At 39.6% G+C, this 25,627-nt stretch overlaps 1 protein-coding gene across 1 annotated transcript; it reads left to right on the top strand.

Moving 5' to 3' along the window:
• The first annotated feature begins 78 nt into the window (after positions 1-78).
• On the top strand, positions 79-25,379 carry LOC123849548 (Golgi apparatus membrane protein TVP23 homolog B-like). The gene is made up of 2 exons (XM_054509167.2): positions 79-5,787; positions 8,056-25,379. Exon 2 carries the CDS (start codon positions 18,842-18,844, stop codon positions 19,418-19,420), a length of 579 nt encoding a protein of 192 aa, XP_054365142.1. The 5' UTR covers positions 79-5,787; positions 8,056-18,841; the 3' UTR covers positions 19,421-25,379.
• Positions 25,380-25,627: the final 248 nt, after the last annotated feature.

Below are 25,627 nucleotides of genomic sequence, written 5' to 3'. Positions count from 1 at the left end.
CTTCTCTAACCTGGGCTCACAGGATTTTTTTATGGTAAGTCCAAAGGTGATTTTAGTCTACGTCTTCCAACACGTGCGATATTTATATAGACCTGTGTGTATTTACTATTCACAGACAGACCTCTGAGGAAGTAGATGGAATGTAGGCTGCCTGAAACCGCTGTATGATACTGGAGAGAAATATATTTTCAGGTAAATCATTTAAAGAGGTTTATAAAAGCTCATAACCGTGCTGGGGTGGGGGCTAGGAACTGAGCAGAGGATGTTAAGGACTCAGATTCTCCTCCTGAGGTACGATATTGATAAGAACACACAAGTTGAGGTTTCAAAGACAGGACAGTAGAACCATTAAACCAAATGAAGGTGAACACCCAAATGTGTGTGCATGTGTGTGCGTGTGTGTGTGTGTGTGTGTGTGAGTAATTTATACAGATATATACCAGCTAGCTACAATTTATTAAGCACTTACTATATGCCAGTCACCGTGCCAAGTGTTTAGGTCTTTCTTCTCATTTAATGCATACAGCAGCTCTGTACATCCCCTTACAGTAGATGCTTTTGTTATCTATGTATTTCAGATGAAGAAACTGAGGGTCAGATAACTTGCTAAAAGACACATCTAATATGTGGTATAGACAGTATTGGATCTGCTGAATCCAGTTCTCCATCATTCTATGCCTGCATCAGGGCAGCAGGATTGATCGAGTCATTTTCATTTGACCCATTTTATTGAGCGCCTATTAATGCCAGCCATGGTTGTCACTGAGGACACAAAGCTGAAGGAAAACAGACAAGCTTTATGCATTCAGGGGGTCTATACGCCAGTGGATGGAAACACATAAACAAGTAAACAAATTTTCCATATAATTTCAGATAGTGATAAGCATGATGAAAATAGTCACATGACTTAGGTGTGGGAGAAAGGCGACTTTAGACTGAGTCTCCTTGAGGGTCCTTAAACATTTGAGCTGGGACCTGGATGACATGGAGGAGCCAGGCCTGCAAAGGTGGAGGAATGAGGAGACCAAGTGGGACGAATTCAGCAGAATGTGACCAGGACTTTGGAGGAACCCAAGGAAGGTGGGGTGGCTGGAATTAAACAGAGAGAAGGAAAGGAATGGGAACTTGGGGTGCTTGGCAGCAGCCAGATTATGCGGGGGGCCTTGTACTTCAGGCTATTTTATGGTCTTTGATTTTGATTCTAAAGGCAAAGGAATCTTTGGGAAGGTTTAAAGCAGAAGAATGCTATATTCAGATATGTATTTCAGCAAGCTCTTTCTGGTGCTGGGTGGAAAATGGATTTTAGGGAGGCAAGAATGGAGCTGGGAGACTAGCAAGGAGACTGTTGTATTTGTCCAAGCAGGAGGTGATGGTCATTTGGACCAAGTTGTTAGCGGTGGTGGTGGGAAGAGGCAACCAATTCCAAAAAAATACATCAGAGGCAGAATCATTTGGACTTAGTAATGTTAGGGGTCAGGGGTAAAGGATAGAAAGATCCAGTAATGGCCCTCAGCTTATGGCCTGAGCAACAAGCAGGTCACTGTTAATGCAATTTGATCAGATGGAGGAAAAGAGAGGGTCAGCATGAGGGAAAAGTCGTGGACTCATGTTTGGACATGTCAGGGTGATGTGTCCAGCAGACACCGCACAGAAATGTCAAGAGAATGATGGTATATATTAGTTTAGGGCTCAAAAAAGTGATCTGGACTGGAGATTTGGAAGTCAGTCATATTTGATAGTAACCGAAGGCACAGCGGATGAAATCACCGGTGGTAGAATAGAGATGGGAAGGGGAGGGTTAGCGCCTAGTGGGGAGGGGGCGGAGGGGGAGAGAGAAGAAAGAGGGAGGAGAGGAGGACAGAAAGACAACAATATCCAGATAGACAAAATCTGGAAAAGGGCAGGGTCATAGAATAAGGGGCAGAGGGGGAGGGCAGAGTAATCAGTTGTGTTGAATGTCACGGGGAGGGTGTAGTAAGACTAGTGCTAGCGAAAAGGGAAGTGTTCACTGCGTTTAGGAATCTGAAGTTATTGGTGGCTTTTTAGAGCCGTTACATGCAAATGGTGAAGATAGACATCTGGTTGGGTAAGGGGAGGAATAATCGGGAAGCGAAAGACGTAAAGGGGAAGTATAGTCAAGTCTTGCACAGTTTGTAGAAAGTGAAAACAAACAAGGCAGCCTGGATCGATGCACAGCAAAAGAAGGGAGACACAAGAAACAGACAACATAAGAAGAAAAATAGAATCCACGCGTCACCTAAATGTCCTTATTTAAAGTTAGATTTTCAATTTGGATCAAAAGCTGAAGTCCTGCGTGTGTGTGCACGCCCACCCATGCATTTCACTAGACGCTCACCTGAAAATGAAACAACATTGGTTAAACAGAGTGATTGGTAAAGACAAACAAGGCAAAGGGTCCACAAAACAATTCAAGAGTAGTCATAATGATATCAGGAAAGAATAGAATTTAAGGAAAAAATTACTTTGTATGGGTGCATTCTCTTTGAAGATGTAACAGTGCCTAGTAACAGTCCATCAAAATATGCAAAGCAGAAAATGCAAAAATACAGCAGGAGGATTTCAGGAAAATCGCTGTTTTACCCAAGGAAGAGAAAAAGTATTTTTATAATACGCATATTCTTTTCAAATATCCATGGAACTTGGACAAAAATATAGGAGATAATAAGACTATAAGTTATACACTGTAGACTACATTTTCTGACCGCCAGGCAATAAAGTGAGCAATTCATAGCAAAAGGATAATTTTTTTTAAATAGTGGAAATTAAAATACTGTCAAATAATTCATAGATCAAAGAGAAAATACAAATTATAATCACAGTTTAAGACAATAAAAATAGGGGAAATTATATATCAAAAAAAAAAAACCCCAAAACGCTACCTCAAGTAAAACTTAGAGCCTTATAGGCTTGAATCCATGAACAAAATAAAAATAAACCAAACAATCAATTCAGAAGCCAAAAAGTGAAAAAAAAAAATCTAGGAAAAGCATGAGGAAAGAAAATGAAAATGGGATTGATATTTAACCCCAGAGGTGGATCTTTGAAAAGACCAATAAAATAGACACTTTTGACAAAGCCAAACAAGAAAAAATCTGAATGCCTATTATGAATGAAAAGAGAAATTAGCTATAGGTATAACACGTTAATATTTTTTTGGACATTTTGATTAAATGGCTCTTTTAGTAAAAGAAGGTTTGCCTGTTTTTTTTTTTTAAGATGTTATTTTTAGGTAATCTCTACACCCAATGTGGGGCTCAACCCTGAGATCAAGAGTCACATGCTCTATGGACTGCCAGCCATGCACCCCAAAGAACAGTTTAATGGGTGGTACAATTATACGGACCAAAAACTATAAAAGAAGTTGACAAATGTCAGAGAATTTCAGCACCTGGAAAATCTTATAAGCAAAATCTTTCAAACCTTTAAGGAACCAATATCTCCTTTAAGATTTTACACTGTTAGAACACAGAGCATAGAAAACAATGAGAAACATTTCAGTTCACTATATGAAGCTAATTTAACTCTTACTTGCAAGAACAGTTGAGAATATTTTGTAAAAGACAAGTGATGTAGGGGAATTTGGCCTACCATGAATTACAGCCAGTTTTGAAGACACAAGGATTTAATATATTTTATAAGAGTGGCATTCCAAATCAACAGGGAAAGCATGAATTATCCATTTTGCTTAGCCAAATGATTATCTGGAAAAAAATTAAGATACAGTATACTATATACCAAAGTAAATCCTATATCAATTAAAGATTTAAATAAAATGATTAAAGCCCCTAAAGAAAATATAGGTAAAGATTCACGAATCATGATTGGGTAAGAACTCAAATGTGTAAACCTAAAGGTAGAAACTAATAATAGAAAAATGAATAGATGTGACTACTTAATCGTATGAAACTATTATAAATGAAAAATTAGCCTAAACAAAATCAAAAGGTGTGGATATGGAAAAATGCACTTCAAAAGGGTTAGCATCGTTAACGTGTAACTTCTTACAAGTCAGTATGAAGAAATGAACACATTTAGAAAAATCTAACAAGTGACATGAATTGATAGTTTACAAAGTGACAGTCAATGAACATTTAAAAAATGTTAATGCTTTCGATCAAAAATACAATATAAAATAGTGAGGTACAGTTATTTGCCTATGCAAGTGGTGAAATTTTTTTAAAAGCACCCATTCTGTCAAGAATTGAGGGAGATGGGCATATTGCTAGTGGGAATTCAGATTGGCATATGTCTTCTGAGAGCTAATAGGATTCAAAACTACAAAAACGTTCACAAGGCTTTAAGAAGAGATTTTGGGAAGAGAGGTGGATACAAGGCATCTACGCTTCTAATATTGTCCCTGCCCCTCTTCACTCCAGCAACTCAGGTTCCCATCTCTTAACCTGTACTCTTTGAACAGCCTCCTAACTAACCTAGTGTCCTCATTTTCCTCTTGAAATTTCACCCTCCACTTTGCAGTGTCACGATCCCAACTGTAAATATGTCCATATCCTTCCTTTTGTAAGGACCTCCTGTGTCGCCATCAGCAACAGGATTAAGGTCAGTCTTCTTTGTTTTTTGAGAGAGAGAGCACAGGAGACGGAGTGGGGAAGGGGCAGAGGGAGAGAGAGAATATTAAGCAGGCTACATACCCAGCATGGAGCCAACATGGGGCTCGATCTCAACACCCTGAGATCATGACCTGAGCCAAAATCGAGAGTCAGATACTCAACCAACTAAGCCACCCAGCGCCCCGAGGTCAGTCTTCTTAATGTGGCCTGCAAGGTTCTCCATGTTCTGATGCTTGTCCACTTCTCTAGGCACGTCATTTCCCGCCCACCCCCACTTTGCTGTCATTCATTATACCCATCTGCTCATAATTTTTACAGCTATGTTACTTCGGTTCCTATTATTCTTTCAATTGTAGAGCCAGTCCTGCCCTCTCTTCCCCCATCACTCCCTCTAATTCTTTGCGGTGAAAGCTGTACCTTCCCGGGGAAGCTTTCTGTGACTTTCTGGGCTGGGTTAGGTTTGCCTCCACTTAGTCCCATAAACACTGACCTGGTTACTCCACACTGTGTGCGTGAGGTTCATTTGGGTTACTCTAAGTAGTGGCAGTTTGTTCATGCTCATTTGTATATTCAATTATAAAAAGACACCATTACTGTTGTTAAAGAATTTCTCCAGATTTTGGCTACTATGAGTTGTGTTTCTCTTAGCCTCCTGTGCATGCATTTTGGAGAACATTATGTATGCATTTCTGTTGGGTATATATCTGCGACTGGAACTCAGTCATAGAAGGAGGCAGGCAGAATACCAAACGTGCCCCCCTCCCCCCCTGCCAGATTCCATGCCCTAATGACAGGGATATTATCCAGGTGGGTTTTATGATAGAGAGATAGCCAGGTGGGCCTCATCATACCAGCCACTTTAAATGCAGAGAGTTCCTCTGCTCCTGGGAGCAGAAGAGAGCGTCAGAGAGGTTTGAGGCATAAGGGATCCTTGCTGCGTTGTTCCTGGCTTGATGATCCGGGGGTCCACTGCAAGGCCTGCAGGGTGGCCTCTAGGAACTGAGGGTGGCCCTCAATGGCCACCAGTAAGGAAACAGGACCTCAAGGACCTGAATTTTGCCAACAACCTGAAGGCGCTAGAATGTGGACCTCTCCCCGAGGGCTCCAGCTAAGGACTCAGTCCTCGGAACACCTCCATTTCAGCCTTGTGCGGGAGCAGATAACCCAGCCACCCTGTGTCAGATGGATCTACAGAACTGTGAGTTAACAACGGTTTTGTTTTAAGCCACTAAGTTTGTGGTACTTGGTTATACAGCACTAGAAAACTAATACGTCAAGTGTGCCAACGGTTTTGCAAAGTACCAATTTGTATTTTCACCAGGAGTATACGAGAGTTTCCATTGCTTTTTCATGTTGGTCTTAGTGTAGACATGGAATATTAAGCATCTAGTAGAGACTTGCCTGATTCAGTGTCTCAGTATTAATTACTAATGAAGTAAAGTTAAAAGCGAAAGGTAGCATTCAAGTTCTTTCGTGAACCACAGAAAATTTTAATGACCATACCCATTTCTGAAAAAAGAAAACTATAATGTTCACATCCTTGACAAAGCAATTGCATGTCCAAGGAATTACCATGAATGTGTGCAGAGATTTAGTTGCAGAACTGGACATGGTGGTATTGTTTATAATAGTTCATAATGGATCATTTAAATAACAGAATATTAGGCACCATTACAAATGATGTAGAACAGCTTTTGACCAAGGATATTCTGTAGAATATCAATTTTCCAATGTTACATTCCAGAAGGATCCCGTGATTATGTAAGTTTGAGATTCTCTGGCAACGTGAACAGGTTTCTCCACCCGAGCTCTTTGCAAACCTCGCTCTGGTCTGATAAGTATCGTTAACACCGGGGGCGCCAACACAGCGAAGATTTGCACAAGTCTTTTTGATTACGGTCTTCTGCTTTGTTTTGGGGGGCATCTTGGGCATCTTGTAGATTTGCCTTTGGGAAATGACATAGAAACATGTCTGCGATACGTTTGGCGCAAAAAGCCGTGTGAATAATGTAGTCCCCACTTCAAAACCTGCAGATAAAAGGCTGGAAAAACTTAAAGGATATTACCCAAAAATGTGAACTGTGATTATTTGGATGGACAATTTTTAATTTGTAGTCCTTATTTATATTTTTCTCAAGTGTCTACACAGGGATTATGTATTTGTTAAAAGGGGGAAAAAAAAGAAATGCCAGAAGTCCATATAAACACTGTCTCTTGGAACAACAGTGGTAAAGCTATAGCTTTTGTCTGGGGGGGGTGATTTGCTGTATGGTGTGGCCCTAATTAAATTCCATTTTTAGCGGTCCGCTTCAGGACAGCTGGCCCCAGCACCATGGGCCCATCTGGGGTCACACTGTCCAGTCAGTTTGGGTTGATGGGGGGGGTGGTCTCTGGTTCTGCTACGTAGCAGAACAGTGAATGCTCACTCTCTGATCCATGCTCCAGCCCAGGCCAGCTCTGTTCCCGGCAGCCCCAAAGCTCCTGCTTCCTGAGGTTTGGTTTTGTTTTGTTTGTTATTTTCCCCCGTCTTCTCAGGGCAGCTCTTCTCCTCCCATCTTCCCCATCAGCTCCATTCCTCCCAGGAAAACTTCATGTTTTCTGAAGACGGACCCAGGTTCAAATCCTCCCTGGGAACCAGGTCTAGGCAAAGCCGTTCATCTCTGAGTTTCTTTCCCCCTCTAGGAAAAGCGTACGTGTTTAAGTAACCTCTCCTAGTGTTGTTCGGAAAGGCTTAAGGATCGCACCTGTCACCATGCTAGGTTTTCAACAAATACTTATTCCTTCCATCCCCCACCCCTGGAGTTGATATAGCCTTCAGTTAATAAAAGGAGTTACAACCCCATTTCTCCCTCATGGGTGGGTACAGTTTTCTGATGTCAGCCTTTGTTTATAGAAAGAGTCTGAAGTGTGTGTGTGCACGTAAACTCTGGCCCCTGGTCAAACCCGACCCACAGCCTCTTTTTTATGAATCCAGCAAGCTAAGAATGATTTCCACAGTTTTAAATGGTCGGACAAATCAAAAAGAACGTGCTACCAGACACCTTAAACTTACATAAAATTCACATTCCATTGTTTATAAATAAAGCTTTATTGGGACACGGCCGTTCGTTCATTTACATATCGTCTGTGGTTGCTGTCACACAATGACAGAGTTAAATATTTGTGGCAGGGACCGTACAGCTTGCAAAGCCTAAAATATTTGCGATCTGGCCCTCTACGTAAAATGTTTGCTGATCTCTGCTCCAGGCTTTTTCCTATCTAAGTATTTCTTGAAGGCAAGCTTTAAATATGAGAGGTACTGCTCATTGGATTGCATTTTTAAAAAATTAAAATAAATGTCTTTTGAAGGCTCAATTTTTGAAATGCCCATCCCTATTCTTAAGTCCCAGTGAATGTGATAGATTCGGGCTTTGCCAGCCTGATACGGCTAAGGCGGCGTTTCTTTTCTTTTTTTTTTTTTTTTAAGATTTTATTTATTTATTCATGAGAGAGAGAGAGGCAGAGGGAGAAGCAGACTTCCCACAGAGCGGGGAGCCCGACGCGGGACTCGATCCCAGGACTCCGGGACCATGACCTGAGCCGAAGGCAGACGCTTAACCATCTGAGCCACCCAGGCGCCCATAAGGCGGCGTTTCTTTCTAGGTACTCAGCCTATTGGTTAGGAGCTACCAGGTGAGTGGTTTAGACACGATTTTAGGGTAACCTTTTAGGTTAAATATCTATTTTAAAATACTTAGAATGTATGACAAACACAAACCTAAAATACTAATGGGTATTTGATCAGCAACGCCTTCCTTTGTCATTGGCTTCCTTTGTTATTTAATTTATAAATAAACTTCTGAGAAGATGCTACTTCAAAGGGATCCTGTAATCCCTTTATAATGGGAAGATTCCCGTGTAGTGTGGTCACTTTGACCTTCTCATTTCTGTGTAGGTGAGATGTTCAGATACTAATGGTAAATACTCTGTGTTCTCCTGCAAAATGCAGTCCCCTCAACAGGGACAGTCGTGTCTTGGGTAGAGCCTCTGCAGAAAGTTGTTTTGTGTTTTTTTGGTTTTTTTTTTCCCCTCCTTGCCTCTGGGATAATGGGTGTTTTGGTGGAGATGCTCAGTATGCAACGAGAACTGGCAGGGTTAAATTATGGCTCCACTGAGCATAAAAAATTGGAGGGTGAATCTAGCCCATCATCCATTCTGTTACAGTTTTTCTATAAAAGTAAAAAATCTTTATTAAGTGAAACTAACATTAAACTAAGTTTGTACACAGGAGAGCAGGATTTAAAGGGCCACAGCCCTTAGAATGATGATACACACGCCAAACCAAACTCGGTTTTGCTTATTTTTTTTTATTTAAAGATTTTATTTATTTATTTGACAGAGAAAGACACAGCGAGAGAGGGAACACAAGCAGGGGGAGTGGGAGAGGGAGAAGCAGGCTTCCCGCGGAACAGGGAGCCCGATGCGGGGCTCGATCCCAGGACCCAGGATCATGACCTGAGCCGAAGGCAGACGCTTAACGACTGAGCCACGCCCCTGGTTTTGCTTATTCTAAAAGACACCTTTGTGTTGTTCTCGGGCAGAAACAATACACCCCCTGGAGACTCCTAGCAAGCAGATTTTCTTCTGATACTAGCTCAAAACAACCATATTTACCCAAGGAAGTATGCTTGTTTTCTGTTAATCCTAGGAAAAACCCTAGGGTCCTATACCTTCTTTGCATTTTTACGCTGTGAACCATCAAATGTTTGCAGATTTCTCCATTTTCCTCAAGCAGCCGGATACCAGCCCTATTATAATACCTTCCCACTCAGTCCCTTCAAAGGTTTCTGTGCCTTGTCTGTATTGGAGTTTTCCCCTAGCTCTTCTGGCAGATTTTAGATCCCTGCCTCGGTCAGTCTCTTTACTCGTCTGCGCATTGAAATACACAATAATTATATACATATTTGACAAACGAAGACAACTCAAAAGAAACCAGACAGGGGTCTCCCATAGAGGAAGTGCTAAGTTGTTTATAACTTTTCTAAACTTTTATTATGTTCTAGGATGTGTTCATTATATAATTTCATCATATTGTGTTTATGCTAGCCAAGATTCCAGCTAACTTGCCCCGTTTTTGTTGTTGTTGTTGTTTTCTGAGACTAATGATTAAATGGATTCTTTTAAGGGATATTTATTTCAATTGAACAATAGTTGACATTTCATGCTGTTCAGTTGTACAAATAGTGATTGGACATCTGTATACATTACAAAATACTCACTGCGATGTGTAGTTACCACTGATCACCATACGCAGTTACTACAATATTATTGACTATATTCTTCTGCTATACTTTACATCCCCATGACTTTATTTATTTTATAACTGGAAATTTCCACTTTTTTTTTTTTGAGTGCTAAATTTTTTATTCTTATGTTAATCCCCATACATTACATCATTAGTTTTAGATGAAGTGTTCCATGATTCATTGTTTGTGCACAACACCCAGTGCTCCATGCAGAATGTGCCCTCCTCAATACCCACCACCAGGCTAACCCATCCTCCCACCCCCCGGAAATTTCCACTTCTAAATCCCCTTCATCTACTTGGCCCATTCTCCCACCACCATCCCCTCTGGCAACCTCCAATTTGTTCTCTGTATTTATGAGTCTGTTTATTTTTTGTTGTGTTCATTTATTTCTTAGATTCCATATATAAGTGAACTCCTACGGTATTTGTATTTATCTTGTTTATTTCACTTAGCCTAATATCCTCTATGTCCATCTATGTGGTCACAAATGGCAAGATTTCATTCTTTTTTCTTGATGAGTACTACTGCATTGTATATGTATACCCATCTTCTTTATCCATTCATCAGTCACTGGACACTTAGGTTGTTTTCATTCCTTGACCATTGTAAATAATGCTGCCATGAACATAGGGGTGCATATATGTTTTTGAATTAGTCTGTTTTCATCTACTTTGAGCAAGCAGAATTGTAGTTGCTGGATCATATGGTATTTCTATTTTTAATTTTTTGAGAAAACATCCTACTGTTTTCCATACTGGCTGCACCAGTTGACATTCTTCACTAACTGCACATGAGGGTCCCTTTTTGTCCACATCCTCACCAACACTTGTTATGTCTTGTCTTTTTGACTTTGGCCATTCTGATAGATGTAGAGTGATCTCTCATTGTGGTTTTGACTTGCATTTCCCTGATGATCAGTGATGTTGAGCATCTTTTCATGTGTCTCGTGGCCATCTTGTATGTCTTCTCTGAGAAAATATTTTTCTTTTCAGGTCCTCGGCCCATTTTTAATCAAATTGTAGTGATTTGAGTTGTAGGAGTTCTTTACATGTTTTGGATATTCACCCTTACCAGGTATATCATTGGCAAATACCTTCTCCCATTCAGACGCTTTTTGTGTTGTTGGTGGTTTCCTTCACTGTGCAAAAGCTTTTTAGTTTGATGTAGTCCCAGTTGTTTTTGCTTTTGTCGCTCTTGCCTGTGGAGGCAGATTAGTAGATATATTGCTAAGACTATTGTCTAAGAGTTTACTGCCTGGTTTCTTTTAGGAGTTATATGGTTTCAGGTCTTAGATTTGGGTCTTTAATCCATTTTGAATTTATTTTTGGGTATGGTCCAGATTTATTCCTTTGCATTCAGCTGTCCAGTTGAATTTATTCCTTTGATTTATTCCTTTGCATTCAGCTGTCCAGTTTGAAATCTGGGTGTGTGATGCTTTCCTCTTTGTTATTCTTATGATTGCTTTGGCTAATTGGAGTTTTAGGTGATTCCACACAAATTTTAGGATTATTCTAGTTCTGTGGAAAATGCTATTGGTGTTTCAAAGGGGTTGCATTGAATCTGTAGATTGCTTTGAGTAAGATGCATTTTTTAAATTTTATTTATTATTTATTTATTTGAAAACAAGCGAGAATGAGAGCGAGCGAGAGAGCGAGAAACACCAAGGGAGAGTGAGAGGGAGAAGCAGACTCCCGATAAAGAGCTCGATCCCAGGACCCTGAGATTGTGACCTGAGCTGAAAGCAGGCGCTTAAATGACTGAGCCACCCAGGTGCCCCCAAGATGGACATTTTAATAATATTAATTCTTCCAATCCACGAGCATGGGCTATCTTTCTGTTTATGTCTTTAATTTCTTTCATCATTGTCTTAGAGTTTTCAGAGTGCAAGTCTTTCACTTCCTTGGTTAAATTTATTCCTAGATATTTTATTCTTTTTGATGCAATTATAAGTGGAATTGTTTTCTTAATTTCCCTTTGATTATTAGTGTATAGAAATGCAACACATTTCTTTGTATGTTAATTTTATATTCTGCAAGTTTACTGAATTCTTATATTAGTTCTAATAGGTTTTTGGTTTTTGTTTTCTTTTTTGTGGCGTCTTTAGGGTTTTCTATGTATAGTATCATGTTAAATGCAAATAGTGACAGTTTTACTTCTTCCTTACCGGTTTGGATGCCTTTTATTTCTTTTTGTTGACTGATTGCTGGTGACTAGGACTTCCAGCACTATGTTGAATAAAAGTGATGAGAGTGAACATCCTTGTTTTGTTGCTGATCTTAGAGGAAAAGCTTTCAGCTTTTCACCATTGAGTATGATGTCAGCTACGGGTTATGTGTAGCCTTTTAGTATGTTGAGGTATGTTTCCTCTATACCCACTTTGTTGAGAAGTTTGTTTGTTTTTAATCATAAATGAATGCTCAGTTTTGTCAAAGATTTTTTTTTGGAAGCTACTGAGATGATTGTATGATTTTTAGTCTTCATTTTGTGAATATGATGTATCACATTGATTGGCGACTACTGAAACATCCCCACATCCTTGAAATAAATCCCACTGGATTGTGGTGAATGCATCTTTGAGTATAATGTTGAATTTGGTTTGCTATTATTTTGTTGAGGATTTTTGCGTCTGTGTTCATCAGGGATGTTGGTGTGTAACTTTTTTTGTAGTGCTTTTGTCTGGTTTTGGTATCAGGGTAATGAATGAATTTGGAAGTGTTCCTTCCTCTTTTTTTTTTTTTTTTTTTTTTGAGTAGTTTGGGAAGACTGGATAATAACTCTTTAAATGTTTGGTAGAATCCAACCGTGAACAGTTCTGGTCTTTGGCTTTTTTTTGTTGGGTTTTGGTTTTGATTTTTATTATGCATTCAGTTGCATTACTACTAATTGGTCTGTTCAGATTTTTCATTTCTTTCTGATTCAGTCTTGAAAGATTGTATGTCTCTAGGAATTTATCCATTTCTTCTAGGTTGTCCAATTTGTTGATGTATAATTTTTCATAGTCTCATGCAATCTTTTGTATTTCTGTTGTTTGTACTTAGGTTGTAACTTCTCTTTCATTTCTGATTTTGAGTTCTGTTAAGGGTGTGTGTGTGTGTGTGTGTGTGTGTGTGTGTGTGTGTTTGATGCATCTGACTAAAGTTGGATCGATTTTGTTTATCTTTTCAAAGAACCAACTCTTAGTTCCATGGATCATTTCATTGTTTTTTAGTCTCCGTTTCATTTATTTCTGCTTTGATAGGTAACATTTCGTTCTAATTTTGGGCTGCTTTTTCTAGCTCCTTTATGTGTACAATCAGGTTTATTCGAGATTTTTCTTGTTTGTTGAGGTAGGCCTAAATTGCTATAAACTTCCCTCTTTGAACTGTTTTTGCTCTGTCCCAAAGATTTTGGAACTTGTGTTTCCATTTTCATTTGTCTTCAGGTGTTTTTAATACTGCCTTTTCGATTTCTTCATTGACCCATTGGTTGTTTAGTAGCATGTTGTTTAACATAAAGTTAAACAATGCTAGAATATTTTTTCTAGTTTTGTTTTTTTTTTTTTAGTTTTAGAGCATTGTGGTTAAAAAAGAGACTCCATATGATTTCCGTATCTTAAATTTTTTGAGACTTGTTTTGTGGCTTGACATGTTATCTGTCCTGGAGAACCCCATGTGCACTTGAAAAGTGTATTGTGCTGTTTTGGGATGGAATGTTCTGTATTTTCTGTTAAATTCATTTGATCTAGTGTGTCATTAACAGCCACTGTTTCCTTGTTGATTTTCTGTCTGGATGATCCGTGCATTGATGTAAATGATGTTGAACTCCCCTACTATTATTACCCGCATTTTCTCCCTTTATGTCTGTTAATATTTCCTTTATATATTTAGGTGTTCCTCTGTTGGGTGCAGAGATATGTGCAATTGTTGTGTCCTCTTGTTGCATTGATCACTTTGTCATTATGTAATACCCTTCTTTGCTTCTTGATACGGTCTTTGTTTTAAAGTCCATCTTGTCTGATAAAAGTATTGATAGCCTTTAGTGTTATGCTTGGATTCCTTTCTCTTCATTTTTTAGGTATCTATTAGAGGTTTTTGGTTTGTGGTTACCATGAGATTCATAGATAACACCCTATGTATATAGCAGTCTTTTTTTAAGTTGAAGTTTGCTTAATTCCAAAACATACTAAAAGCGCTACAATTTTATTTCCTCATCTCCATGATTTATGTATTTATTGTCCTATTTTACATCCATATTTTAAATATATTGTGTATCCCCTGCCTAATTATTATAGATATCATTGACTTTACTGCTCACTAGCTTTATAAGCAGTTGATCTACTACCTTCACTATATGTTTGTTTTTACCAGGAAAATTTATTCTTTCATAATTTTCTCACTTCTATTTATAGCTTTTTCTTTTTTGCTTAAAGAAGTTCTCTTAACGTTTTTTGTAGGGCCAGTTTAGTGGTGAATGAACTCCTTTAGTTTTTTGTTTGTCTAGGAAACTCCTTCAGTTTCAAGTGATAACTTTGCTGGGTAGAGTATTTTGGGTTGTAAGTGTTTTCTTTCAGCACTTTGAGTATATCCTGCCACTTGTAGCTGCAGAGTTTCTGCTGAAAAATCAGCTCATAGTCTTAGGGTGTTAGCTTATATGTAACTACTTGCTTTTCTCTTGCTTCTTTTAGGATTCTCTATGTATCAATTTTTTGACATCGTTATTATGTGTCTTGGTGTGAACTTTTTTGGATTTATCTTCTCTTGAGCTCTGTTCCTGGACCTGGATGTCTGTTTTCTTCCCAAAGTTAGGGAAGTTTTCAGCTGCTATTTCTTTTTTTTTTTTTTTTAAAGATTTTATTTATTTATTTGAGAGAGAGAATGAGATAGAGCATGAGAGAGGGGAGGGTCAGAGGTAGAAGCAGACTCCCTGCTGAGCAGGGAGCCCGATGCAGGACTCGATCCCGGGACTCCAGGATCATGACCTGAGCCGAAGGCAGTTGCTTAACCAACTGAGCCACCCAGGCGCCCTCAGCTGCTATTTCTTAAAACAAGTTTTCTTCCCCTTTTTGACTTTCCTTCCAGGACCCCTACATAATGCAATACTGCAATAGTGCAAATGTTGGTACACTCGATGTTCTCCCTGAGGTCTCTCTTAACCTATCCTCATTTTAATTTTTTTTTTTTTCCTTTTGCTGTTCAGTTTGGATGACTTCCACACCCTGTCTTCCAGATCTCTGATCCATTCTTCTGAGCCCTTTCATCTACTGTTGAGTCCTTCGAGCTTATTCTTCATTGCTGTTATTCTTCGGTTCTGATTAGTTCTTCTTAATACTTTCTATTGAAGTTCTCCCTGAGTTCATTCACTCTTCTCCCATGTTGAGTGAGCATCTTTAATGACCATTATTTTTAACTCTTTATTGCTTATCACCACTTCATTTCATTCTTTTTCTGAGGTTTTTGTCTTGTTCTTTCATTTGGAGCATATTCCTATCTCCTTATTTTGTCTGACTCCCTGGGTTTGTTGCTATCTATTACGTAAATCAACTACGTCTCCTGGTCTTGAAGTCAGTGGTCTTAGGTAGAAGGCATCCTATGGGTCCCAGAAATGCAATCCCCCAGCCCCCAGGACAAGGTGCTCCAGGGATATCTACTGTAGAGACTGCATGCACTCTCCTGTTGTGGCTGGGCCATGACTGCTGTGGGTGCACGGGTGGGTGGGGCTGGCCCCCAGCGCAGCCGGCTGAGAGGCTTTGCTGCAGCTGCTGCAGGCATACTAGTGGGTGGGGTTAGCCCCTGGTGTGGCTGGCTGCAAAACTTGGCTGCAGCTGTTGTGGGCATGCTGGTGGTGGGGCTGGCCTCTTCGTCCTTGGGGCAGGAGACAATTTGAAGGGGCACTGGTCCAAGCTAAAGCTGTTGGCTGGGCATGGTGGGGTGGGTGCAGCACTGGGGGGCCCTTGCTGTGCAGATGGGTTGGGTGTGGCAAGTCAGCAGGGGAACACTGAAGCTGGGTGAGTGGTGCTAGCAATGTAGATAAAGAATGTCAGAACTGTAGCTGCCAGCATGAGGCCAGCTACACTGAAGGAGGACAGGGAAAACGGCTCCTGCCAGTGCTTCCATTGCTGGTGAAAATTTCTATGCCTCCGTTTCCTATAGCCTTCTGGCTCTCCAGGTGAAGTCCTGCTGATTTCCAAAGCCAGACATGATGAGAGCTCATCTTCCTGGTGCAGGTCCCCAGTGCAGTGGGTGCCCAATGTGGGGTTTGAATCCCTCCCTCCTCAGAACCTTTCCCCCTTTTTAAGGGAGCCATGAATAGTGCATTTTAAATGACTTGTTTCCCTTCCTGAGTTGAGATCAGCATTGATGTACAACCTATTTTTCCTAAATACTTCTGATACACCTAAAAAGATGTTTTCTTTGGAAACCAAAGTTCCTTTTTAAAAGCCTATGTTCACCTTTTATGTTTCTGTGCTGGTCATAGGTAATCGGCTTTGGGCGTCCTCAAAAATAGTTTTGTTTTGTTTTTTTCTGTTGTCCCCAGCCATGGAAATACCAATTGGCCTCTGAGGAATTTACCTGAATGAGTCAACCTTTATGCATGTTTAGTTATATTTATTTTTAATATCAGGGCTTTTCACTTGTATTTTTTCCTCTTCAGGATTCTATGAAGGAATGTCTCAATATTTAAATATTTTTAAGTGTCCTCCAGTTTAAGTATCTGAAATTTTGCATGTACTTAAAAGGCATTTCAGAATGAGGATGCCTGAAGTTTGCTTTTTAAACTGGAATTTAATTTTCCTGCTGCTTCTCACCTGTCCCACTGCCTCCCCATTGGAAATCTTAATGATGATAATGCATACAGGAACAATTGAAAAATAAGCTCAACCTATTTTGGGCAAGTATTCTAACTAGAAAATACTGTTCATTTAAAAGTTAGAATAAGTCTTCTCAAGATGAAGGAGTGGCTATTGGGAGTGAAAGTGGGAGGTAGAAGGTCAAATAAACTGTAGAGTTTGGGGGCGCCTGGGTGGCTCAGTCTTTAAGCATCTGTCTTTGGCTCGGGTCATGATCCTAGGGTCCTGGGATCGAGCCCCACATCAAGCTCCCTGCTCGGCAGGAAGCCTGCTTCTCCTTCTCCTGCTCCCCCTGCTTGTGTTCCCTCTCTCGCTGTGTCTCTCTCTCTGTCAAATAAATAAAAATTTTTAAAAAGCTGTAGAGTTTTTATGAGGAGATGCTGTGCTGAAGAGAAATGAGGTATAAAGGTCTAAGGATTCTGTGGATTTACTCAGATGATATAACACGTATATTAATCATGGAAGATTGACTCTTGGTTGGTTAGTTTTTTGGTTGTTGTTTTTTTAAGATTTTATTTATTTATTTGACAGAGAGAGACACAGCGAGAGAGGGAACACAAGCAGAGGGAGTGGGAGAGGGAGAAGCAGGCTTCCCACGGAGCAGGGAGTCCGATGTGGGGCTCGATCCCAGAACCCCAGGATCACGACCTGAGCCGAAGGCAGTCGCCTAACCAACTGAGCCACTCAGGCACCCCAGGTTGACTTTTTAAAACAAAGATTTGGTCCCTCATTCTTCTGGGCTCCCATAGCAACAACATTGTGAAATACAGCAATGTATTTACTCTTCACTTTTCCAGTAGGCTCTTAGTTTTTTGACTGTGTTATTTACCTTGATATAGCATGCCTCCACCCCATCCTTTGGGGACTCTTATACTCTGTCTCTCCCAGATACTCAGATTGGCCAAACCGATGTCGGGAAGAGAAGAGCTATCGTCTGCTACGTTGGCTAAGTTGGACCGCATGAGTCTGGCACTGCAAAGGGCTGATTTTCAAACCAGTCAGCTGTACTTGAATCCAGCCCTGTACTTCCCAGTTGTGTGTATAAGTGAATTTTTTATTTTGTTCAAGCTAGTTTGAATTTGACTTCTATAACTTTGTCACCCTAAATAGGTAAACTGAGGTGAACCCAAATTACCAGAAATTGAGTTTTTTTCAGGAATAGCAGAGGAATTGCAATTTGGAAATGCATGCTGTAGCAAGCTACGGGCAAGTCCACTGAGGGCTTGGGGCAGGACATATGTATGGGCAAGGAGTACAAAGAGGAGGAGGTCCAGCCAGAGTCTAAGCACTAAGTTCATTGGCTTGAGGATGGGGAGAGAGTCTTGGTGGTGGTCACTGGTCAGGAGATAAGTCTTGGTCTGCTGTAAATCAGGAATTTACAGGGAATCAGTATCTGAGTTCTTCAGTTTCATACTTCTGAGGGTATATGTGTGAGATGATCCATTTCATATCCTCCAGTTCTATTTTAGATAGAAATCCTTTTACTTCTACCTCTCTCAATCAGGATCGTCCACAGAAAGCATTGCTCATCCACCATGTCACTTAAGCATTATTTTCCTTTTTTTTTTTTCCCCTCAATCAAAAACATCATTAGATGGAGTGCACATCCCGTGGAGCTGAGGACAAACATCTCCCGTGTCTTGTCCCATGTAGGAGGGAAATGGCAAGTGGATATCATTGGTCTTATTTGGACAACAAAAGGAATAAGAAATGAAGACTCTCAGCCATGCTCTTCTGGGCTGGCTAGCTCAATTTCCGTGGTCAATTGATAAGCATAAAGACAGTATTCTTAATACAGCTCACCAGGGCAACTACTATGATTATTATAAGATTATAAGGAGGATAATCCCCACGATCTAGAGTGTAGTTTGGGACCATGGTCCCCAAGATCCAAACCAATCAGAATCAAGTGAAAGAGAAACCTTCGTTGAAGGAGAGTCCCTTAAAGACAACTGGCTGGTTCAGTGATCTTGTATAGCTGAGCCTTGGCTTTGCTGGAAGAGTCCACCTAAGTGAATCAAGTGGTGCTGGCCATAGCACAGACTCCTCCTGGCTCTGCTAAGAGATAATCAAAAACTATCCTATTATCAAGAACAGCTTTGGGTGGCTCCTGGAAGTGGGGCTGGTGCAGGGCCGTCATGTTGCAGCAGGATAGTAATGATGACACGGAGGATGTTTCCCTGTTTGATGCGGAAGAGGAGACCACTAACAGACCAAAAAAATCCAAGATCAGACACCCAGTGGCATCATTTTTCCATTTACTCTTTCGAGTCAGTGCAGTTGTAGTCTATCTTCTTTGTGAATTGTTCAGCAGCAGCTTTATTGCCTGTATGGTGACAATTATCTTGTTGTCGTGTGACTTTCGGGCTGTCAAGAATGTCACAGGTAGACTCATGGTTGGTCTGCGTTGGTGGAATCACATAGATGAAGATGGAAAAAGCCACTGGGTGTTTGAGTCCAGGAAGGCATCCGCTCAAGAGAGTAAACCTGTTTCTGAGGCTGAATCAAGGATTTTTTGGTTAGGACTTACTGCCTGTCCAGTGCTGTGGGTGATATTCGCCTTCAGCGCGCTCTTCTCCTTCAGAGCGAAGTGGTTGTGGTTATCATGGGTGTGGTGCTACAAGGTGCCAACCTGTAAGGTTACATCAGGTGCAAAGTGGGCAGCAGGAAGAATTCAACCAACATGGCTACATCTTATCTCGGAAAGCAGTTTTTAAAACAAAACACCAGGGCGCCTGGGTGGCTCAGATGGTTAAGCGTCTGCCTTCGGCTCAGGTCATGATCCCAGGGTCCTGGGATCGAGTCCCGCATCGGGCTCTCTGCTCCTTGGGAGCCTGCTTCTCCCTCTGCCTCTCTCTCTCTGTCTCTCATGAATAAATAAATAAAATCTAAAAAAAAATAAATAAATAAAAAAATAAAACAAAACACCGGAGATGAGCAGACTTCCTGAAGAGAGTGAGAGCAAGCTCATGTGTCCTGTTGCATTGGGGAACAGCTGAAGAGATTCTTGACTCTGAGGCTTTTGGAACTCAGTGCGTATTGCAAAGAGGAGTGTTGGGTTTGTTTTTCCGGTTTAAAATTTACTTTAAAAAAAAATGGACAGTTTAGTTTGCATATCAAGTTTTTATTCTCTTGCATTTTGGGGCTTGAAAGTATGGTGTGGCCAGGAACATTGTCAAAATTGGTTCCTGGTTTATACATGTATGCACGTAGTCCTGTAATGTCCGTATATCCCAAATTACTGAAAGTGCGTTCATGTACATACGTAATGGAGACCTTTGCATTTGGATCCGTAGAATATAGGAGGATGATCTCGGTCTGTCTCAGAAATCTAGGTGTGTACATATTATTTCTGTAGATTATTGTCAGAAGAAAGTTTTGCTTCCATGGGAAGAGTGAGCACTTTGGCTCACGTGTAAGTTAGAGATAATTGTTAATTTTACACCTTAATGTATACTTCGTGACGAAACGTCTTATCTTAGTCACTCACAGGCAGGTAAAAAACAAATGTGGGCCAGTGGTTAACTAGTTTGTAAATTTTATTTTTATTTGTAATAACTCATGTCCTTAAGGCCCAATTAATGTAAATGGAATTTTCACAGTTTATGGTTAGGGGATTCCTTTGAGATTGCTGCTGATCTATTTATTTTTTGGAAGGGAAAGCCAGATTTTACTTTAAAACTTCCTGGAAGCTCTTCAGTGGGCCTTGGCCTAATGAAATTTATCTTTTATCACTAAAGGAGTATTATTCTTATGTCATAGTGAGAATAATCATTTAAATACTTGGCATAATAAATGCCTAAAAGACATTTTATTGTATGAATCTATTTTTTTCTCGCTATAATGGGGATATTATAAATCATGCCTTTGTATTAATGGTATTTCTTAATATATGTCACAATCTACAAGCGGTCGTAGGAGTCTATAAATTCTGTTGTAGGTTCTATAAACTTTGTTGGTGTCTTTTAACCAGCAGATTATTTTGTGGAATGTATTTATACATTATTAAAATTTTTAAAAAGATGTTTAATTGAATAAGTGTCTTTATTGGAGTGATAGCTTTTGAAGGTGCATAACTTTATATTTGTATAAAACCGTACTGTTTACAAAGAAAAAAAAAAAAAGCTTTTGCCAGAGCCTAGGAATTTTTGTTGGGCAGCTATTTTTTGAGAAGCAGGTTCTGCAGTATCTTCAAGAGGTAAGGAGAGGTTCCTAATGCTAGCATCATCTGTATGTACTCCTAGCCAAAGGAGTAGGGGTCTGCCAAGGGAAGTGAATTTTGAATCATGAATGCCTCCTGGTAATTCATTTGAGTCTGTGGTTCAGGACTGGAAAACTAACCGCTATGGAGGCCAATAAAATTTAAAGGTCTATAGACCAAAAAGTGGTTTTATTTTGGTTACCCTTGCCTTGTCCCTTTCTTAGTACAGAGCCCAGAAGCAAGTTTTTTGAGATGTGAGGTTGTTAACTAGGGACAGGGAAATGGACACCTAGTGTTAGGGAGTCTGATGTGAACAAGAGGGGGCTGAGTTTGTTCTAGAGAAACTGAGGCATTGGAAATCAGCGGGAAGTTTCTGACAGAACCACAGGATCCACCAGCATTGTGGCAGATCTAACAGTCATTTGGAGGTTAGATTACCCCCACTGGCAATGGCCTGAGATTAGTGAACAATGGCATTATCTTTCCAGTCCAGAGCAGGATGAAAGATGAACAAAAGAATCCTAAAGATCTTCATGGTATAAAAATTAGGAAAATACTGTCAAAGAGGGAAGAAGGAAGGCAAAGAAATGTCCTTGATCCAATGAGTTGGAAGGAAGTGGTCTACTTTGATGTTGGCTACTCCTCTTTTACTAGTCAATTTTATTTTGAGGTCTCCAGCTTTTGCACAGGACCTGATGTCAGGTGGAGCCTTTTGTGAAGTAATCACCCAACATGTGACTCTTTGTGACTTACCAGTAGGGTCAGTGGTCAAGGGCACTTAGTAAAGTCCTTCCCATGAATCTCACTTTTGCAAAACCATAAAAGTACAAGAGTATCTGTAAATGACCAAAACGACTTAAAAATGCCCATGGTTACAAATCTGATGAGAGTTTGTTATAATGGGATTGACAAGGAAATTTTGTTTCTGTGACACATCACTGAGTGAGAGGAAAAATAATTTTCCCTCTACATTTCCTTCTAGGTTTTTGTCTGAGACTACCCTATGGTAAGAGACAGATTGGCAGAAGAGAAACAAACAAGTTTAGTAACAACTTGTATACCACCTGTATAAATGGGAGATACTTGGGAAAACTGAGTGGCTCCCTGAAATGGCCCAACCCACCACCTTAAATAGCATCTCCAGTTAAAGACAAAAAAAAAAAAAAAAAATGTTGTTGGGGAGGGCCAGTTATGGGAGGTTACCCTGAAGAGCATGGAAAACAAAGGTAGGTTGTTATGCAGTTTTAAGTCTTTCCCTTCTCCATTGATAAGAGTTTCCAGGGATTTAAAGACCTCCTCTTCTGGTACAAAGAGGAAGACCCTCTTACAATTGGAGATTTTACCTATAAATGTATATGTTTCTTAGAAAAGGGTAATTTCTACTCAGTTTTCAGAGATTTTTCTAGGTCTGCTATTTCTTAAAAATTAGCCTAAAATAATATTTTGCCAAAAACTTTCTGCTCCCCTTCCAACATTTTTTTTTTTTTTTAAAGATTTTATTTATTTGACAGAAACACAGAGAGGGAACACAAGCAGGGGGAGTGGGAGAGGGAGAAGCAGGCTTCCCACTGAGCAGGGAGCCTGATGCGGGGCTTGATCTCAGAACCCTTGGATCATGACCTGAGCCGAAGGCAGACGCTTAACGACTGAGCCACCCAGGTGCCCCTCCCCTTCCAACATTTTAAGATAACTAGAATTATGACTGATAAAATTATACCAGAACATACCAGATTTCTAGGAATTTCATAAATTTCTAGAAGACTTGAATTAAGAACATGCATCTATACAAATATAAGCTAAGAAGGCTTAGCATCACTTATTTGAGAACACATCCCATGTAACTTAACATGTCAAATAAACCTAATTAGTTTAACATTTTACCAAATGAGAGGCAAGTCCTTTGAGATTTTTTTTTAGTGACCCTGTGGGAAATCTCAAAGCTACTTTGAGGTTTAAAAAAAAAAAAAGACTTAGAATTTGATTTGGGGAAGTTGTCGAAATGTCAGACTTTGAACATTTGACTAAATAGGATCACAGACTATTATGAAATAATACCTAATTATTTAACCAAAGTAAAAGAGAAGATCTTAAGGGCAAACATGGAAGCTTACCTAGGTTGTGAACAAAACTTAGTTCTTTGAATATTGAGGATGAATGGGTTTTCTGAAGTAAACAAAGACCTGGTAAGGACAACATAAAAGCACATTCACTTATTTTGTTAAGACACAAAATCTTTGCTGTCCAGGCAATTAACCCGAAAGGTAAAGAAAAACCCTTCACAATCTCTTACCAGGAGCAGACCAATAGCCCAAGAAAAGTTTTCTTTTCAGTGGATGAAAGAAAATTTAAGGTTGAGTTTTACATAAGTACACTATTCATAGTAAAGCTTACTAAAAAAAAAAAAAAAAACAACAAACTTGTAACTAATTCAATTTGAGCCAGCTTGACCATGCAAGGTATGATTCTCTCTCCCTACCCCACCCATTTCCCTCTCTTTCTTCCCAACTTGCTAAATCCATTCACCCAACTTTCTAAATCCATTCATTTCGCCCTTTATTTGCCTTTTTCCTATTCTGAAATAACCAAATTTACTTTGGGACAAATTTACTTTAAACAGAAATGCACCTCCATCCCTCACACTTTTTTTGCTTAAAAGAACATTCTACTTTCCTGGCATACAGAGATGTTTCCCTTATTTCTACTAGTTTTAATTTAAATATATTTGAATTCTTAACCCTTAAAAACCCTAATTTCTAGTAAGGATTAGGTAAACAATTGTGAACTGTGTGTTACTGGCAAATTTATAAAAACATTTCCTAATTCCTGGAAGTATACACTTCTAGAAATGTATGGCATGTTTACCAACATGGGCACAATATCTTTAGTTCCTCTGTAAATTGGAAGCCCGAAGTAGACCAACCCATGTTCAACAATTGTTTGCAGTAAACATTCAATGAATACCCATCATTTAACTTCTCTCAGTATGACTTTAAGTTTTTAAGTAACCAACAAGTTTAGAAAACATTTTTAAAAGCACCTACCATAAAGTACAATTATTGTTGAAAAGTACATTACAGCAACTTCTTTCAAGACCCATCTCTAAAGGCAAGGGAAACAAAAGCAAAAATGAACTTTTGGGACTTCATCAAGATAAAAAGCTTCTGCACAGCAAAGGAAACAGTCAACAAAACTAAGAGGCAACCCACAGAATGGGAGAAAATATTTGCAAATGACATTACAGATAAGGAGCTGGTATCCAAGATCTATAAAGAACTTCTCAAACTCAACACCCAAAAAACAAATAATCAAGTCAAAAAATGGGCAGAAGACATGGACAGTTCTCCAAAGAAGACCTACAAATGGCTAACAGACACATGAAAAAAATGTTCATCATCATTAGCCATCAGGGAAATCCAAATCAAAACCACAGTGAGATACCACCTTACACCAGTTAGAATGGCAAAAATTGACAGGGCAAGAGACAGCAAATGTTGGAGAGGTTGTGGAGAAAGGGGAACTCTCTTACACTGTTGGTGGAAATGCAAGTTGGTACAGCCACTTTGGGAACCATTGTGGATGTTCCTCAAAAAATTAAAAATAGAGCTGCCCTATGACCCAGCAATTGCACTACTAGGTGTTTACCCCAAAGATACAGATGTAGTGAAAAGAAGGGGCACATGCACCCCAGTGTTCATAGCAGTAATATCCACAATAGCCAAACTGTGGAAGGAGCCGAGATGAATGGATAAAGAAGATGCGGTATATATATATAATGGAATATTACTGAACCATCAGAAAGGATGAATACCTACCATGTGCATCGACATGGATGGAACTGGAGGGGATTATGCTAAGTGAAGTAAGTCAAGCAGAGAAAGACCGATATCATATGGTTTCACTCCTATGTGGAACATAAGGAATAGCGCAGAGGACCACAGGGGAAGGGAGGGAAGACTGAAGAGGGAGAAATCAGAGAGGGAGACAAACCATGAGAGACTCTGGGAACCAAATTGAGGGTTACAGAAGGGAGGGCGATGGGGGGAAGGGGTAACTGGGTGATGGGTATTTAAGGAGGGCAAGTGTTGTGATGAGCACTGGGTGTCACACGCAACTAATGAATCATTGAACGCTACATCAAAAACTAATGATGTACTATATGTTGGCTAGCTGAACATAATAATAATAATAGAAAAGTTCATTTATAAACTTTTATTTACATCTACTTTATTCACTTTTTCTTAGTAATTAAGCTTAGATTACTCATGAAAATTCCATGAGCCATTAAACAGCTAACCATCATCCTAAATTCTCTCTCTTGCTGAAAAATTCTGTTACAGGGATAACATGAGCTTATCTGACCTTCAGTACAACTAGGTAGAACAAAAGTTTAATATTTGATGCGGACAGCTCTAAAGACCGGTTTGTTTTAATTACACCCACAAACTATTATTTACTAAAGATTTATCTTCGATCATGTGAACTTGAAAAACACTTGGGTTCATTTTTGTACTTCTGAGTTTTAGGAATACTTAATTTGATAAGTGCTTATTTTTCTTGAAGCCAATTAAATGGAGCTCTTTTCCAAATTAATTTTAGCCATACCATCCAGAGGTAGAAAAATGTCACACATTTATCTCATACATACACACATACGCAAGTGTACATAAAAACACAGGCAGACCCAACAGAGATCTTATAGCTTCTGTTGTAAAATTTTAGCCAT

The sequence above is a fragment of the Mirounga angustirostris genome, unplaced genomic scaffold, assembly GCF_029215605.1.
Source record: "Mirounga angustirostris isolate CCGP_5_RB_7025 unplaced genomic scaffold, mMirAng1.0.hap1 SCAF_15, whole genome shotgun sequence".
NCBI classification, from domain to species: Eukaryota; Metazoa; Chordata; class Mammalia; order Carnivora; family Phocidae; genus Mirounga; species Mirounga angustirostris.
Note: the sequence above shows the minus strand (reverse complement) of the source record. Positions and strands in the feature narration are given on the sequence as shown.